Source organism: Ptiloglossa arizonensis, chromosome 5 (assembly GCF_051014685.1).
Source record: "Ptiloglossa arizonensis isolate GNS036 chromosome 5, iyPtiAriz1_principal, whole genome shotgun sequence".
NCBI classification, from domain to species: Eukaryota; Metazoa; Arthropoda; class Insecta; order Hymenoptera; family Colletidae; genus Ptiloglossa; species Ptiloglossa arizonensis.
Window position 1 is genome coordinate 5,844,580 of NC_135052.1, and position 19,607 is coordinate 5,864,186.

The 19,607-nt window shown below is 45.6% G+C and overlaps 1 protein-coding gene and 1 long non-coding RNA gene across 4 annotated transcripts in view; both read left to right on the plus strand.

The window, feature by feature from the left end:
* Positions 1 to 17,618, plus strand: part of LOC143147405 (uncharacterized) — a 32,809-nt gene extending 15,191 nt beyond the window's left edge. The window contains exon 2 of the long non-coding RNA XR_012992260.1: positions 17,443 to 17,618. This is a non-coding gene — a long non-coding RNA (uncharacterized LOC143147405). The remainder of the gene's footprint in view (positions 1 to 17,442) is intronic.
* A 1,197-nt stretch (positions 17,619 to 18,815) lies between these two features.
* LOC143147403 (protein abrupt) overlaps positions 18,816 to 19,607 on the plus strand; it is an 87,111-nt gene continuing 86,319 nt past the window's right edge. For all 3 annotated transcript variants that reach the window (XM_076312645.1, XM_076312646.1, XM_076312647.1), the window contains exon 1: positions 18,816 to 19,022. In XM_076312645.1, coding sequence (XP_076168760.1) covers positions 18,816 to 19,022 — 207 coding nt within the window. The remainder of the gene's footprint in view (positions 19,023 to 19,607) is intronic.

A 19,607-nucleotide genomic window follows, 5' to 3' on the forward strand; every position in this document is an offset into this window, starting at 1 on the left:
GTCGTCGTCGCGACGGATCTTTGCATCGCTACGATCACCGTGCACGGTAGTCGAGTAGGTCGCGCACGGCTGGAAGGTGGGGGAGGAAGCGAGAAGTATCCTTCGGAAGAGGCGAGTGGGGGACCGAGGAAAGGGAGGGGGAACTGGACACAACTGCCACACCTCGAATTCGCGGCATTCCTGCAACGTACCCAATCTCTCGACTCGTCTCTTGATCCGTTCCCGCGACTATCCGCGTCTCGTTTCGCATCGCCGTGCTGTAGTAAGTATATACACGTATATCGATACGGACGGCGTGGCACGCGCTGCGCGTGCATTTCCTGCTCGGCGCGCGAATACGTCCCGATGTCTTTTACAAACCGTTCGATCGTTACCTCGTCGCGATACGAACGCGTGGACTATTCTTTTTCTTTCTCTCTTTCTCTCGTCGTTTCCCTTTCGGTGGCAAAAAATCGCTCGATAATCGCGAACGATTACGTTCCACTAGATGTTATTGTACGCGGTGAGTCGAGAACGTACAGCGCATGCGCGTGATTCGATACGAACGAAAATCGCGCTCGTTGTTTTACACCGGTCTCGGACGCGTCGCGTACGATTAATAAAGACACTTCTTTTCGCAACGGGAAAAGGATTTCCTGGGAATCACGAGGCCGTGATTACGCGGGCGCTCGCGGACCGAGAGTTGCTCAATCGACGAAATTAGCCAGTCACTTCACCTTGAAAATCGTAGTAAGTGCGATAAATTACGGGCGGCCCGGTCGACGCGACGGCCGAACGAAAGGAAAGGGGGAAAAAAGAATTTCGATCGTCGAAGGTAAACATATTCGGGCGACGAGACGCGACGAGCTCCGCGCATGAATGATCCGCGCCAGACGCGCGCCGACGATCGATCATGATTTCGGTTATCGTTTATCCGCGAGAGATTCGTCGATCGATCGATAAGCGTACTCGAACGCGGACTGGTGGGGGGGACAGGCAATTATTTTCGCCGTTTGGTAACGACGATACGTCCTTTTATTCGATCTTGGCTTTATTTTTGGCTCGCTCGTAACAAACCGGGTGCCTCCTAATTATCGCGTTTAGCGCCGAGCGAGTTTTTTGTTTTCTTTTCGTGGTTTTCTTCTCTTTTATTTATTCGTGCGAATCACCGCAACGATTCGCTCGCCAACGTTTCACGGTGCTCCCAATGACGTTAACGTTACCCGAAAATTCGTAAACGCGTATTAGGATTTATTCGCTGTAAGCGTTTTAAGTTCGCAACGGTAATACCGGTAATCGAAGCGGCGGACACTGGTGACCGCCGTGACACTAAACGCGTTAAGCGAAAAAGAAAAAGTTCCAAGGACGTTTCATTGATCCGTTAGGCGCCACTGTTCCGTTTATGGGACGCGCCCAGAATGTTAAAATTATTTTTAAACGAATTTAAAAGGTGACAGCGATATCCTCTCTGCTTTAAAAAATAAGATACTACCCTATTAACGCGAATCGTTGCTTTTTAACAACGTGCGTGTACCGTCTTCGATTTTCCTCCGGTTTTATTATCGCGTAATGTCCTTATTACGCAAGTAATTAGTACGGCTACCTGTCTATAAAATCAAGGTGAAACGCAATTACGATATCCAATCGAATGTATTCTTAAACTACGATACAATGTGTAGGATTTTCATTGAAGTAACCGATGCGTGTGAAACCCTCGTTAGAAAAAATGAAAAATCTCCGCGTCGGTGAAACAAACGTCAATATATTGGTTCGTTCGGAAAGTCGTCTCGTTTTTTTTCTGTGAAAATTATACACGATTCGTTAAGAGTGTATAAACATTTTATTCGATCGTATATTTTCCATTTTGGAAAACGAAACGACTTTCCGAAGAACCCAATAATTGAAAAAAGAAAACATTCTTCGTAGCTCGGAATACACGATTCGATAACGATTCGTTTGAATCGTAGACGCAAAGAACGACTAATATCCATTTTGTGCAATGAAAAACTAAATTTAGAAAATTTTTTTCGATTACTTATTAATCTACGTTCGAATGAAAATTTCAAGCTCGGTGTTTCCCTTGCGAAACGATTTCAAAGTATCGATCGAATTATCCAAAGCATCGTTGTTTCGTCGATATTCGAAAATAAGAAACGAAACGATACAACTCGGCGTGTCCGTTACTTCGAACGAATCGATTATTTCAAACAAACACCGCTGAAAAACGAAACACCAAAGTGTCGTTTCGTACGATTATTCGTTTCCTATAAAATTTACCCAGCCCCCGGAAGAAACCAAGCGCAATTGGATCACCTACTTCTGGAACACAGAGTACATTGTGCCCGCCCGAAGTTATATTTATCGTTATTCCCAGAATATTAGCGAAGCCGGTTAGATAAAAAGCATTATCTATCGGAACGACGCGTTACTCGCGCAAAAGTGTAATTCCTCGGTCGCAAACAGTATTATTAATTGTTTCTATCCGTTATCAGCCCGTTTGAACAACAATTCCGCCGCTCGTGTCTGGCTTCACCTTTGAGTCTCGCCGTCGCGGCGATAAAGCTCCGCGACCGGTAAACACAAAACACGTACGTATGTATCGAAACGGTGAAAAAGAAGAAGAAAAAAGAAAAAGAAAAAAGAAGAAAAAAAAACCCACACGTAACCCAAGTTTTTCGTCTTAATTGCATCGCGTTAACGCGTATCGCCAGTCTCGGTGAAAAATCTTGGTGGATGCTCTTCGGCGCGACGCGTAATCGATCTTAATCCCGATCTCTCGTATCTACAATGCGCCTCTCGCGCTCTCCAACTCCCCTGCTCCTCTACCACACGTATCCCGCGGTTTCGCGATAAAAACGCAATATTCTGCAGTCGACTGCAAGATAACGCGTTCCATATTGCAGAGAGCCGACGAGATAACAGCACTCGTGTTATTTACGTACGCGCGCGGAGCATTGTGCTGCATCACCAACTTTTTCTCTTTTGCCCGGCTCTTCGACTATTTGCCATTATTTTTCGTCCTTTTCTTTTTTTCTATCCGGTTCTCTCTTAGCATACCTTCGCAGCTTCGATTCCTCCATGGATCTAGCGTTATTTATGCCCACGATTAAATTCGCGTCGAACCTGTTTTATTTTAAACAGGTTTCAAACGCGAACCGTGCCACGATCTCCTCCCGAGTTTCGTTGTTCTTCTAGAAACCGCAGATCGTCCTCCGCGGGCGCCAAGCGAGCCCGTGACGCTCGAATTTTGAAATTCGTATTGCACCGAGACCTCTTCGAGGCTTCTTCGATTATCGAGTGGCTCCCAATTGGACGCGTGATCCGGCATTCGTCTCGAATTTGGAAATTGGTATTGCACCGATACCTCTTCGATGCTTCTTCGATTATCGAGTGGCTCCCAATTGGACGCGTGATCCCGCGTTCGTCTCGAATTTTGAAATTGGTATTGCACCGAGACCTCGTCGATGCTTCTTCGATTATCGAGTGGCTCCCAATTGGACGCGTGATCCCGCGTTCGTCTCGAATTTTGAAATTGGTATTGCACCGAGACCTCGTCGATGCTTCTTCGATTATCGAGTGGCTCCCAATTGGACGCGAGATCCCGCGTCGTCGCGGCGGGAACGCGCGCGCAGTTATCAAAGGGTCGTCAACCTGACGTGCCGAGCGATCGTGGCAATACCTGTAAACACACGCCTGTATATATATACACGCGTGCGCCGAGTTCACCCGCGGCACTGCGCGTTGATACCGATTCACCGATAAGTTTAATCGTCCGTGCGATCTACCGTTCGCGTTCCAATTACGAAAAAGCATCGCGATCGAGGAAAAACGTGCATTTACGGCCGAGTATTACTCGAGTACCGTGTTTCGATCTTTCGTTTGTACATTCAAGGCGAGAATCTCGAGCTTCGCGATCGAAAAGATCTACGCGGAATCGAACACGATGAAACGAACGGGTCGAGGAGGATCGTAGAAACGAACGAAACGATTTTGCGGCCAAATGGACGATTCCCCGTGGGGGGAAAAAAAAAGAAAAAATAACCGGATAATAATTTTCGAGATAATCGGCTTTAAAAATTCACCGACCGCGTCCGCACCGCTTAACCGGATCTCTGTATTTGTCGTTCTACGAACGCTCGTAATTATCGAACCACGAGAATTTTTATCGATCGTTGTTCGTTCGGAAACTCCGATCGATTTCAAGCGTTCGATGAGGTAAAAACGACGAATTCTTAATAACGAGGAATACGATTCGAAGGAACCTCGAGATAACGAAGAAGACAAACATTCGTCGGTGAAGAACAAAAATATGTCTAACGTATGGACGCACCACGCTGTGTAAACTAACGACTATTTAATAGCGTTTATAAATATCGTAAAAACGCAATTTATGGACGAGAAGATGCATTTCTCTCGCATTGCGATCGTTATCGCCCGTGAAACATACTTTGTGTCTTCTCGTGGTAAATACGTAGTCAGGGACGGGTAAAATTCTGGTTCTTTGATCTTCGAATCGAACAACGAAAACTATATTTTATTCGTCGCTCGTCGAACGAAGAATTTTCTACAAAGAATACCCAACACCAAGATCAAAATCGGTAACTTCGAAATCGGTCAAGTTTGATCTACTCGTTGTATACGCGAGTTGTAGGCCAACGCTCTCTTGTTTATATAATAGAAACAGTGGAACAGCGGTGTTCGCATACCGACGCGTATACTATTTGGACACACACGAATAGACAAAATTCGATGCACAAGTATCGAAAATTTCCCTGTGAGTATCTCGAATAGTAAAATTAATATCGTTAATATTAAGTTGTACGGAAAGTCACTTCGTTTTCCAAAATGGAGAATATACGACTGAATAAAATATTTATACACTCTAAATAAACCGTGTTTTATTTTCACAAAAAAAAAAAAAAAAAAAAAAACGAAACGACTTTCCAAACAACCCAATGTATTTAAAAAGCATCGAAATCGTTGAAGCGGTTCGCTGTCGAAAAAAATTCCCAAAACTTTCTGTATCTCCAATTGCCTTTTAATAGGTTGTTGGATAAGTTTCGTCGTTCGATAAAAATCGATTCGATGTAGTACCGTTCGATACGTTTTATCGAACGACGTAACTCATCGAACAAGCTAGTACCGTACCGTGGAAGAAGTTTTATCGAACGACGAAAACTTATCGAAAAACCTGGTACGTTGATAATCGCTACCGAGAAGGTAAAGGCGGTCGAAACGTGTCTACGCGTCACGCGTCGCGGTCGCTGTGAAAACGTGGCTTTAAGCTACGTACCTACGCAGCGTCTCGAAATAATCGGGCGTACGCGTTGGATTTCGCGCGACGCAGTAGGCGGCCCCCATTTTGCGCGTCGGGCGCAATTACGCCGCTAGAAGCACGGGCCATCGGTGTAATAATTGAACAACGATCGCCCGGATGGCATAATAATCAGCCCACCGCGGTCGAATGACTTTCACCCGGCGCGGCGGTGGTGTGTCGCGTACGCGCGAAACACCGACGCTCGCTACAACGCGACGCGAGCCGTGTACGCGCCGTTGTAAACCCGTGTACATCGAAACCCGTGAGCATTTAGCGGCTTTCAGCGATGACACTTTCTTGGGGACAACGTTGTCGTACACTTTCTACGTGCACGCGGCTCGACTCGGCTCGACTCGGTTCCACTCGGCTCCATTCGGCTCGACTCGACTCGACTCGGTACGTCCGAGTTACTTTCGCCGGTTGGCACGCAACACGCGTTCGACCACCGTACACAACCTTCCATTCGCGGATGCGACAAAATTTATCGCGATACTCGCCGACAACCGTGTACAGACGTTAACGCGTTCGATCGACACAGAGCGAGCCGTCCTTGGTCACTCGAACGGGAACGTTGCTCCGTACCGAATCTCGCGACTCGAGTTCCCGCGCAATTTTTCGTCGCGTGTTCGACCTATCGATCGAGGTACGAGCCTTGCGGTTTCCGAACCAACCGCATTCAAAATTCGATGCAACCGTGAAAATACGTCGCAACTAAAGCCGAAAAATTGTATCAACCCTCGTTTCTTACCCTTTCGTTTGTACACTTTTATTCGCGTATCCGTTCAATCGCGCAATAAAGGAGCTGGATAAATAAACGTGGAACGAAAATAAATAACGTTAGAACGGAAATAGAAATACGAGCAATGACGCGGAAAGAGTTCGTTAACACTCGTGTTCGCTTTATTACCGTTACGCGGTTCTTTTTTTTTGTACTCTTTTTACAAACGAATAGGTTAGGATACGAAACGGAATGTTCTCATTGCGCGTTCGTATCCGATTTCCGCGCGACATTGAACGTTATTCCGGGCCGCGTGTCGTCGTACGACTACGGAACTTCGTTCGCGATACAAAAATATTACAGCCTGTGTAATTATTTTTCTCTTCGATGTTCGAGCTATTCTTGCAAATACACATACCCGGTGTATCGTCGAGGTTGGATTCAAAATCGATCTCGCGGCGATATCGTCCATTCGGTGCTCCGCGCGTTCTTTTTTATTCGCGCAATAAAGACGTCACGGCGACGATAATAATAACCGTGAAAAATACACATCGCGGTACGACGTACGCGTAGATCGCCGCGGCGCGAATCTATGAACGCGCCCAACATTGTATCAATTGTTCCACAACGAAGAGGTTAAAGTATCCGAACGCGTCCTGTCGATCGATCGATCGAATCGATCGATCGGATCGATCGTTCCGCGGACCCCCGACGAAGACGTAAGCAACAGCGCGGTGAATTTCACGGAGAACCGTATCGTTTCGCTCGTAGCTCAAGAAACGCAATAAAGCATTGCAAAATAACTCTCTACGTGCCTGGAGTAACGCGATAGGCGTTGTTGACCAGCGATTATAACGCGTCGCGCGAAATTTAACGCGTATGCAAATTATTCCGCGATGTTGTCGAGCACCTTTCGAATCGATTTCGCATTTGCATACATTCCGGTGAAGATTATCGGTGTATTTTCGCGCAATCTTCGAGATCGATACTCGCAACGGTTTAACAGCCGTCGGTTAATTTTTGATGATCCCGATGGGCAATTAAATAACATCGACGAGGCGGTTGATAAATTCGGTACGCGTCTCGAACCTACTGGCTATGATTCAGGATGAAAGAGTTATCGGTGAGTTTCGCGATGGCGGAGAGAAATGAGAAACAGAGGGAAAGGTGGTACACGCGTACGGATCGATTCGAGTAGACGCGAGAGACGCGTCGCGACGCGAGAGACGCAATAAAAGCATCATCGTGCACGGTACGCGCCGCGAGGCTGGAGTAATGCGATAGGCGTTGTTGATTCGCGATTATAACGCGTTGCGTCGCACTGCAATGAGGTTTGATCGATTGCCGCGCGGAATACGAAACGATCGCCGATTCGAGGAAGTTTGCGCACCCGCGGCGGCCGCGTCCTTGATATTCGGCGCGGCGAAACTTTTCGCGAATGAAATATTTAAACGGTGGTTGTATCTTTTGATTTATCGCGGCCGTGGATCGTCGCGTCGCCCGACAAACATCCGAGAGCGCGAAGGAAAACAAATGGCGCGTCGCGGAGCACCGCGGTTAGATTCCAACGCCTCCGATCGTCGTCTCGTTTGCGTTTGCGTTTGCGTTTGCGGGACGAAAGAGAGTCGATAACGTTTCTCGATAGGCGGGTACGTTACGTATACGGTTGGCTTGCCAATAACCGTGTACCCGCGCGAATAGACCTCTCTCTCTCTCTCTTTTTTTCTTTCTCTTCTCTTCTCGTTTCGTTCGTTTTTTCTCTCTTTTTTCTTCGTTCGTTCGTTCGTTCTTTCTTTCGTTTTCTTTTTTTCTTCTAATTAAAACGAGCAACGCGCCGAACGAAGCCGCTAACCAGCGCGCGTATATCGTGAAAAGATCGAAGTTATTCGAGCCGCGGGCACAAAAGCAACGATCGCTAATGATGTCGAGTTATAGCCGGTTCGTTCTCGTCGATCTCGCGGCTTCATAAATCACCGCCGCGGCAGATGTATGCAGATCGCCGTGTTTTTTTCCCGACTGCCGAGGAACTCCTTTGTGAACACGAAGCTGCAACGTCTCTAATCGTAAAAATCCTTATCTTACCGCCGAACACGCGTAATCGACGCACAGTTTCCCGGGTTAGGTGTAGATCGTTTCACGGGGAACACCTGCGTCCCTGTTCCTTATTTCGAACGGATTTACTATATACCGGCCTCGAGTTCCTCTCGCGATTTGCCGCGTGAATTCGTATAGTGTCTCGGTGTACGTCGCGAATATTTTTCTTCACCGACTCTGATCAACGTCGTACCGGACCAACATATTTTCCAACGGAGAAACACCGTCCCTAGTGAATTACATTTTGCGTTGTTCGCGAGACTGATACACACGGTGACGAACAACGGGGAGAAGGAAGAGGAAACAACTCGAGCGTAAACCCGGGCGACGATCGATCGTTCGTCAAAATATATTCAGGGACACTGGGCGCGATTCATTCATACGATATGTAATGGAATATGCGTGGACAGCGCGCACGTGGAACGCTCGGCTCTTTCCTCGCGATTTTGCGTGCACGCAAACCGCTCGGGAACACCCGATTGGACGATACAGGCCGCTTCAAACTCGATCACCCGGACAATCTCGCGTAAGAACATTTTTCGCGAAGAATTCATTCAACGCGTGAACGTTTCGTGCAACGATGATTCGTACGCGAATCAATTTTCGCGTTCGAATTTTCGGGACGCTTCAGTACGTGCAAAGCGATAAATCACGGTGTTTCGGTAGCCTCTCGAACGTTTATTGCTACGTTCAACGTTTTCGTATTATCGCGAAACGGCGGGAGCGATACGAAATTGTTACTTGTACGAGAAAGAAGTTTACGTAATTTCCGGAGCGGTGATACGACTCGCAGTGTTCGTTAACGAACGTCTGCAATAGGTAAACGTGGTACAGGGAGAAACAAGATGCGTTGAACGACGAAATGAAACTCGAGAATGTTCGAAAAAGTTACCTTGAAGTTAAAAGACAAGCGACGCGTCCAACGATCGTGATCACACGTGTAGTATAGAAGTTGTATAAATATTGTCGCGTAAGAGGACAAACGTGAAAAGAACTCGACCGAGATTACGTGGAAAATTGATGAAAAACGCAATTAAACAATCGTGTATTCGTGAAAAAAACGTTGTGCGCGATAAACGGACGTTCGACGAAAAATCGAGCGAGGAAAGAGCAAAGATGTTAAATGGAATTAACGGCAAATAAAAATCATGGAGTCGAGTGTATTTACTTGGAAGAAATTGAAACTCGAAACAAGATGAATAATTAATGGTGGTGCTGATTATTTAATGTTATTGCTTACGGCCGATCCAAACGACTTTATACGCAAGGTAATACGAACGATAATCAACGATGACGACGTATAAGTAAGGAACAAAGTATAAATAGTTGACAACCGCGATGTTTTTTTTCTTTTCACAACTTTTGTACATAGTTTAAGTTGTGTTTTCGCCTCTGGCTTATTTGTTCGATCATTTTTATACACTTTACGTTTTACGCGCAATCACCACTGAACACGTTGGTTATTTTTTTCTTCTTCTTCTTTTTTTTTTTTTTAATTTCAAGGTGACTTTTTCAAACATTCTCGAATCTGTTTTCATCTTTTAATATTTTTCGTTCCTCTTCGCATTATACGGCCATTTATCGTTTAAAATTTATTACCCGACCTGCGCCAATTTTGAGCAGTATATACGGTGTATCTTCCATAACTTTGCTAACCGAAACATTTTCCGTGTTACCCAGTACTTCGGACAATATTTTTCACGGTGTGCACGATCGCGTAAAATATTTGAAATCCGAGTGGGGACATCAAGGAGAAATGAAAGTTACTTTGGTTCTTTATACAGTACGTTACATAGTTCTTTATCCGTATCTGATACCGGTTCTTAAGACGCGTTCAACGATCTATAAGTTAAGGTCATTCAAGGTCACCGAAAGTCATATTTCAAGTTTCGATTAAAATAACATTTGCTGGAATAAAAATGTTGTCGTTGTACAACGACTGTCGCGTAACCACGCAACCGACGTAAAAAGGAAAAAAAAAAAAAAAAAAAAGAAACGTTTATCGACGATCTAACGTACCAAAAATATGGAAAATTTTACGAATAATAAAATAACGTGGAACGTCCTGCGTGATGCGTATATTATTCGACGATTTGAAAGTTTAACGCGTCGACGACTAGTACCACCCGATCTCGCAGCGTATAATCTACGTTGTTGTGAATTAATTTACTTAACATTCTCAACAGTGACGAGCAACGCGAGAACGTAACGAAATAATTGGACGATGATAAACCGAATGCGAGGAATAAAACAAATATCTCAGGAGTTTCCCCGAGTATTTAATTCGACACGATACGGTCGAATTTCCAACTACCGATTCGATCGTTCGAGTTGCCGAACATTCGATCATTTTTAACAACGCAATTATCGTGATTGTACGATCTTCGTTACGAAAATAAGGAAAGCGAATAGAAAGTTTTTTTTTTAGATCTAATCGTTTTCAGATCTAATCTCAAAGATATTACACGAACAATTAAATATGAAGCGAAACGAAAGAAGTACGGGCAATTCCTCGTTAAAAGTCGCGATATTTATCGATTGGCGTCGATGCACGTACCATATATCGGGGTCGTCGAGCGCGTGTAATAATGTTACACTCGCTCGCTCTCGGTGTGCCCAATTCACTCGGCTTCGAATCGAAGCGGAAAAGGTCGGTTTCCGAACGAAATCGTTCATCGTACTCGTTAAACGTCGCGTGGACGCGAATCGGTGATCCTTTTATCGAGGAGATTTTTTCATCCAATCGTAGAAATAATATATCGGAACGAAAGATCCAACGACACGTTGGAAAACAAAGTAGGTTGGAAAAATGCGAATTTCCGAAGGAAGAGAGCTATAATAACGAGAGGATAAGTAGGGAAACGAGGTCTGGAATGTGGAGTACGCGGAGGAGAAATAAATGATCGCGAACGGGTGGGATGGGCATTAATAGAGTGATACGAGAGATTGCTACGAATTAAATTCACAAGGTAAGGATATCGAGCGCGAATGGTTTTGTAAACGAGAATCCATCTTTTCTTCGCATCGAGTCGACGAAACTTTACGAAAAAAAACAACGCAACCGAAAATTATTCAATTATTCTATTCGGTGGCCATTGTGCAAAGAAACAGGTTCGATGATCAATAAGGAAAGTGTTGCAAACGTTCGAGAATTCTTCGTTAGATACAAATTTGTGAATCAGATGAGAAATAAAAATTTAGTAATTTTGCGATATGGTATTGCTACCAGTACGGAAAATAATGGGCGATGTAACTTTTAAAACTTCGTACAAAGTAGAAATTTCGGTTCGGATGTTTCGAAAGGTACACGGATCGAAATATAGAAAATTTGCAATATTTTTTTTTTCGTCCCGTAAAATCGAAATATTCCGAGTTCTATAGTTGGCGTCGAACCACAAATTATGATAGTCGTACACTCGACGCGTATCTGTAATTTTTAAACACCCTGTAGAACGATCAGCTGATTCTCGTAAATAATTTTCGTTCTCGTCCGCGGGGTGGGGCGTGCTCTGCGTGTGTGTGTGTGTGGAGGGGCTGGCCACTCGAACGACGGGAAAATGCGTATTTAATTTCAGTATCGAAACCGAGATAACGCGTGCTCGCGCTCCACACCTCGTAACGCTTTCTAGGTATGCGCTTGCGAAATCCTCTTCTGGTCATTATGTCAGTTTCATAATGCACGAGTAGCGCTCGGAGGCGTACGTATTTTTCGATTCTCGTCGCGTCGCGTATCGTTCGCGGTCCGTGTTCCACGATTCCACGAGATTTGTTCTCGTTCGTTCGAGAATCGTCGTCGAGTCACAAGTGGGTGAGAATTCGTACGTAGCACGCCGAAAATAATTGCCCGATCAGTGATAAGTACACCTTGGACGATACTCGATAAGCGATTCCTGTAATTTCTTTTACGTACCGCGATCGTTGTTTTCGTCTCCCTCGCACGAACCGTCGCGTCGATAAATGTTTCACTCTTGATTATTTGTTCACCTTTACTCCTTCACGGTACAAATGCGAACATTTCAAAATACACGAATCGATCAAATTCCTTCTACACGTACCCGGTCCTGCTTCCGTACGAGTTCCGTATATCGTTATTTTATTAAAAATAAAGTCTACTTAATTCCATCGCGAAAAATAAACGACGAAATAATTTCAGTAATACAACAACGTCTCCTGTTCGTTCCCTTCGAGAAGTAATCACGATCGAACGTTTATTTTCGTTGATTCGTCGCCGTGAGGAATTCAAACGAGGAGAAATGGTAAACGTGGCGAAAAAAAAAAATCGGGAACGTATTACTTTGGAACTATTTTCCAGCGCGCGCAGTTATCGCCGAAATCGCTCAATTATCGAGTTCCGGGCGACCGCGCGGGCCACGATCCGAAAAACGACATTTAAATCGAGTTCGCGAACCACCGGTCGTTGTTTCGATGCTCCTGACGCTCATCGGCTGACTTTTTCTCATAATTGGAAATTGCCGCGGCGCGTGTTTGCTTACACCTATATAGTGTATCGCCGCGCGATATATTCCGTAAACACGCGCACGGTAATCCCGTAACGTTTCTCGCGTTTGGTAATCCCGCGTGTAACGATCGCGTATGTTTCGCGGTCAGCCTTAACTCGACTCGGGCCGCGTCTGTAATTTAACACTGGAACCAGTCACAGATTTCGGAACGTTAAACTCGCGTCTCGCACGTATCTCGAACGAAAACGAACCACGAGGAGAACGAAGAATTTATCAAATTGATCGCGCGCGCGTCCAATGGAAAAGTCATAATGTCTCCGGGTAACGCGCCGTGGAATTTCAAGTAAATTTCGTTACGAGAGCAACTGGAACCGGTGGTTCCACCGATCGGTGAATCCGGTGTTGAAGAGCAACCGCGGATTATTCGAAGATGTTCCACGGTGGCGTGTTTTACGATTCGCGATGAATCGTAACGAGGAGTGGGCCACGTCGGCGTAATCCGTGGCCCTTTTCGTAATTAAAAGCGGAAAAGTAATTACGACGCGGCGAGTCGGCTCGATATCTCACGCGTTCTCTAATATTTGCCGAGCATGCTGCAAGGTAAATTCACGGAATCGTAAACAAGACCGATAGCCGGCCTTATCGGTCTCTCGAGCCTCGCGATATTCGCGCTCGCTCGCTCGCTCGCTCGTACGTACGTACGCGATTTCCTTCGCAATTGTCGCGTTACGTTTCGTTTCGTTTCGTTTCGTTTCGTTTCAGAATTCTGGTTCGCGCGACGAAGAATCCGAAACCCTCGAGACGCCTGAAATCCGAAACGGCCGCGGCGCTCGGAAATCGGAACGCGACGTTCGAAATCGAAACGCGACGACGCGCGTCCTGTTGACGAAGCGCTGAGGAAGCTCTCGCCAAGAGAAACGAACGTTTACCGATCGACGCTTCTATCTCGAGGATAAATTATTATTCCGTCGCGGAGAATCGCGATGTTATCGCGCACGGTAAAAGCTACGCGTTGCGCGTGCAACGTTTCATAGGTTGCTCGATAAGTTTCGTCGTTCGATAGGAAACCGAGCTATCAGAGATTCGTCGTTTTAGTTTTTCAAAGACGGTACCACCGTTTCGTGAACGTGTGCAACGTTTCGTGTAGATCCTGCGACTAGTTTGTACATTTACAGATGTTCAAAGTGTCGCAGTGTTTATTTCACAACGAAGAGAAACGACAAAATTTATCGAACAACATAGTACACTGGATCCAAAAAGTATTTGTACGTTACATTACGAGGAAATTTCATTGACTTGCAAGTGTGATTTTAACGAAAGTTTATGCGCATATAAAGCATACAGGGCCCCGTATGACATAATTTTTTGTCGACAAAAAATGTTCTCGAGAAGGTAATCGATCAAGACTGGAATATTCAACGCATTTTCATTGTTTCTATACAATTCTTTTGGGGTACTTTTGTCACAATCGAACGATAGCTAAAAACTGAAGATTTTTTGCAAGAGAATTTTTGTCACGTCTCGCACGATTACGAACTTATAAAGAAAATGAAAGTCGTTGCAAGATCGTCTGAAATTCGACCATTACGGTGCCACTTTGTATTCGATTTTTCGAATACAAGTTTGTAACAGCGTGAAACCGGGCGAAACTTTTCTAATAAAAAATATTCAGCTCTCAGTGCTCTATCATTCTGTTGCAAAGAAGCTCCAAGAAAAGTTCCATTATAAAATGAAAAATACACGAAAACCTTCGAGACTCAAGAATTTTACTTTCTCGTTGAAATTTCCTGTGGACAACAAAATTTCTCGATATATGCACTATTGTGCTCTACGTGCGTACAAACTTTCGTTGAAATCGGTCTTGTAGATAACAATTTCTTTGTAATAATTCGTGCGTACATGGAAATGTATGCGTTGACGCGTAGAAAGGAACCGGATTCTGTGTCTCGAATTCTCGCGTTCCGTTCGACCGGAAGAGGAAGAAGAGTCTAGAGTGGGGAGAAGAAAGACTCGTCTCGAACGTTTTTTTTTTCTTCTGACAACCATTTTCGAATATTAAACTCCGGGAGAAAGAATCCGTGACTCGAAGAGAACTCTTCGGAGATCGATTTTTTTTTTACACCATCGCATTCTTTTTACATATTCTCTTCAGCACCGTTTCAAACGAACGCGAACATCTTCGAACGAAGAGAACTCTCGGTTTTTAGATTCGTCCAGTCTACTTGCATTCACACGGACCAAAATCGATCTTCGAGTATTGTTCTCGCGACGATACTCGAGAACCACAGTTTCGTATTTCGGTTCGTTACTTCCCGCGATTCGTGGTTCGAGCAAACGAGAAAAACTTCGTACGATACTGGCAGTTGCACGGCCACGCTTTCTTCCGAGTGTCGTTCAAGGATTCTCCGGCTATAACGCGCACGGTTACGCGGAAACAAACGCGTAACGATTTCTCGAAACTGCTCGGTTCACCATCAACGATGAAACGTAGAAGAGCGATGGGGTAATCCCTCGTCGCTTCTGCCAGATGCAGTTACGCGTTGCTCGTTATTCGGTTATTACGTCGCTTGTCTTTGAAAAATGCACACGAAAGGTGGAGGGAAAAACGAGGAACGTCGCGAAACCGCCTCGTCGAGACAATTCAATTGTTAATGTTCCGGTAACGTTGCCAACTATTCAATTAATAATATTTTAATACCGTTGCAAACTATGTTCGATGGATTTAATTGTATCGTTCGCTTGAACGATAATTGTATCATTTGACAAAATACAAAATTATCAGCTGTATTATTATTTTTAAAAAAAAAACGGATAATCATGTTTTATAAATAGTTGTTATTCACTCGATGCGCATGCTAAGGTAACGTCTCGTAGAATCGTCGAGTCATGAAATTCTTTTTTCAAATCCACCGAGTCCTTGTATTTTACTTTTCGAGTATCCAGCAATTTTGTGTACGTTGTACTCGAATGTTCGAATTCCTCTACCGTTTTATCATTGTCTTTTTCTCTCGTTCTTTTTAACAGCGATAACATTTCGTTTCGATTCTAATTGGACATTTTCTGTTTTCCATCTTTCGACGATACCTCTGTTGGAGATGTTTTAAACATCGCGATTGCGATTCGATAGTTCCGTGGTCTGTTGTCGCGAATAAAATGTGTCGTAAAACGGCAAATAAAAAAAAAAAGAAAAAAAGAAAAGAACATTTCTCGTTCTTTCCTCGTACACTTCGTATCCTCTGTCTTTTACAATTCCCTCGCAAGTCGATAGATTTCGATCCTCTCCCGCGTTACTTTTACGTCGTCTGTAACCAACCGGAGAAGCGATTAAGGGAACACGGTGAACTCCAGAACTATCGCGTTAACCCGTTTGCATCGTTGGACGTTATAGGACCTCATAACCTAACTTTCACATACCACGGATGACGAATCGAGACGCGATAACCTGACTTCGGTATATCACGAACGACGTACTATTACGATCGAGCCTGGTTCTACCACATCCATAGCAACTAATTCGTCACGCGTGTACACGTGTACCGTGTAGTGTGCGTCGTAAAAAAAAAAAATGGAGGTTACGTTCTTAAATCGCGTCATTATCGAACGATACGAACGAGTTTAATGCTTCAGAGGTCTTTCGAGCCTCGAGGAGTACAAATTCGTACCGATTCTGCTCGTAACTCTTGCACGAATACGAACGACCCTCGAATTTCGAACACTGGGGAACTTTGGGTCGCGACAAATTACGATGGATGAAAATTTAACTAGCCGCTCAAGGCCATCGAGGGCTTCACCCCCACCGTGCCGTTTAGCTACCACACCCTCGCGCGAAATTACCCTCAGAGGTCGACATTATCTCGACCAAAAGTTATTCGAATAAAGAATCTAGTAACAGTAATCGAACAGGTCTGGTCATAGCAAGCGTGTTTAATATTACGGATTCTTCTTTTAGAATTCTCTACGGTACAATTGAGAACGATAGACCCTCGATTAGAACGTATGGACAAAATACCGTGATTATTATTAAACGAATAATCGGAATCTTCGCCAACGAGAATAACAATCACCGTTTTGAAAACCATTAAAAAATTCTGAATCTTTCCCTTCTGAATCGTTTATCTCTCGATAACCTTCCTCGAAAATGATCGCCATTCGACCGTATTCGTATCTAACAAATTCGTAGAAACGTTGAAACTCCAAATGGAAGGCAAACGATCTTCCTTCAACGAATAGAAATTTTTTTCAATTTACTCGTTATTCGAAATTCTCGCCTAGAGAAAAATTAGGTCAAACATGATCGCCATTCGACTGTATTCGTATCTAACAAATTCGTAGAAACGTTGAAAGCCCAAATGGAAGGCAAACGATCTTCCTTCAACGAATACAAATTTTGTTCAATCTACTCGTTACTCGAAATTCTCACCTAGAGAAAAATTACCTCGATCCCAGGTACAAAGAGAATCACAAGTCGTATTTTCCTCGATCTTCGAGCGAATGAAAAAATTCGATCGATTTTTCGTTCTCCGTACAGTATCCAGCGAATTGAATCGGCGACTCGATCGCCTCGGTGCAGGATCGGATCCAGAATGGTTGCATCCGGCAGAGAATTTTCCGATCGTAGGATAATTTCCCTCGATTCTCCGCGCGTAGAGTAGCGCGCGTGGAACAAGGACTGACCGATCATTAATAATTCCTCGCGAGGCACCGCGTTCTACGGGAGTGCGACGATATAAATAAACGAGTAAAAGCGTCGGAATGTCCACGATAAACGAGCGCCGTTACCCGTTTCATTTATAATCTCGTCCATTATCGAAGCTGCGACGAATCGCACATGCGAGCGAACGCGTATTAACCTGGCCTTTTTATCCGCTTCGCAGGAGAGGAGAGATCAAGGCGGCTGAGTAGTAGGAGGAGAGGAAGGAGAAGAGAGGTCAGAGAGAAAAAAAGGAGCGATCGAGTGGGAAGCGAGAAGAGGTTCCGAGAGGGGCATGATAAGCAAGGACACGCGTGTTCCACGAAAATCAGGTGACCTGGTGAACGATACCCGTACGCCGCGTGTACGAAGACCGAGGAAGTATCGGCATACTTGTCGCCGGGCTTCACGAGAACGTATGTCGGAATGACGCGTCCATCGCGTTGTGGCAGGGCAGAGGGTGCAAGGGCACAGTTAAACGGGGGAAAGTGGTGATACGCGTCGTGGTTTGTGCCCGAGGAGGAGAAGGGGAGGAGAGGCGGAGAGGAGCGCGAACGGAACGGGCGAAGGGAGAGCCGAAAGGAAGAGAGGAGCACGCTCCGGAGATATCCCTCGAATTTTCTGGGCATCAGGTAAGTCGTTGACCGATCGAATCGTCTAATCGGTAAAGTTCGCGTTCGCGGGGATCTCTTTGGCCGAGACACGATGCGATCGTCGTTGGTTAACCATCGAGGAGGATACGTCGGAGCGAAGATCGTGTAAAATCTCCACCGTGTGCGTGCACCGCGCGTAAAAATCATACCGGGGCGTTTATCGATCCGATGGTTGAAAACGCACGCCCCGATGGGCTCGCGTCGTCCCCTCGCAACGGACGCGACGCGTTGATTTTCAGAACCGATCGCGAATTTCTCGTTTGTCTCGGCGTTGATCCGTCACCGGTGAGAAACTTCGTTCGCTAGTTCGGTATCGCGATACATCGTCGTCGTCGTCGTCGTCGTTATCAGAGATCCAGCAGCGTGCCCGGTAGACTCGAAATTTCCTTACACCTGACTAGGCTTCCTGGATTCGCAACGTTCGAGCACCGTCATCGCACGTCGACGACCAAGCAGCGACACCTGTTCCACGTAACAACGGCGGACCGAAGAACCGAACGGAAGCTGATCGAGGATCCGATCGATCGTGCCGCTGCTGCTGTTCGGTGAACGAGACCGAGGACAAAACGGAGAGGCCACCAAAGAATTTTCCGCTCGAGAAACAATCGGCGGGGTCGGTTAGCGCACCAGGTGAAGGTCGAGCGAAAGAAACATCGAGAACCGGGCCGGTCCGTGCCACCTCGAGATCTTGGAAGCCGAGCGATTCGTTCAGCGACGAATCGGGCCACGAGCAGCCGCGAGGACGTCGGCTCGGGCTGCGTTTAATAGCCCGATTGATAAGGATAGAGGGGTGCGTGGCGAAACCCAACCAGAGGGTGAAGTGAAGGTGTCCTCGTGGGGTGCCAGAGTGAGCACGATAGCACCTCTGGTGCCCTCGGCCGTGGGTCCCGAGGGGACGGACGCCATGGCGGCCTCTTCGTCCTCGTCGAGCGGCGAGCAACAGTACTCACTCAGGTGGAACGACTTCCACTCGAGCATCCTCAGCTCATTTCGTCATCTGAGGGACGAAGAGGATTTCGTGGATGTGACCCTGGCATGCGACAGTAGCAGCTTTACCGCGCACAAGGTCGTCCTCTCTGCGTGCAGTCCTTACTTTCGGAGACTTCTCAAGGTCAGTGCTTTTCATCCAACTTCTTTACCACTTTGTACCACGATTATCGCTCACGAGCGTTGTTTTACCAATCGAGCTCCACGTTTTCCCATCGGGTGAATTGATTCCACGGGGCTGGAACGCGTTCGTAGTCGAACCTCGAATTTTCTGCACCGTGGAACACAATTTTTGAATATTTCGACGAAAATTAGGAAGGTCAATGTTTCGGGAACAACGACCGGGACTTCGTTTGCGAGACATTTGAAAATTAATCTGGTACGCGTGCGTTTCACGATCGACGTTACGGATTTTCCACGGACGACTATTTCGGTTGATTTTTGGACAGAACGATGACCAGATACTTATTTGGTAATGCGTTCTCGAGGTATGCGAAATGACACTTGGAACGTTTTAAAGAAATTCGTAACGTCAGACATTGGACGCGCAGACTTTGAAATGCAATTATTCTCGAGAAACGAAACCCCCGATGTAATTTTCTTGTTCTTCGTTTTCGTCTCGTCTCGAATCACAGAATCTTCCTAATCCTATCTGCACCATCAATTTTCAACCACGCGTGTTCGTACGAATTCTATTCCACGCTTGTAC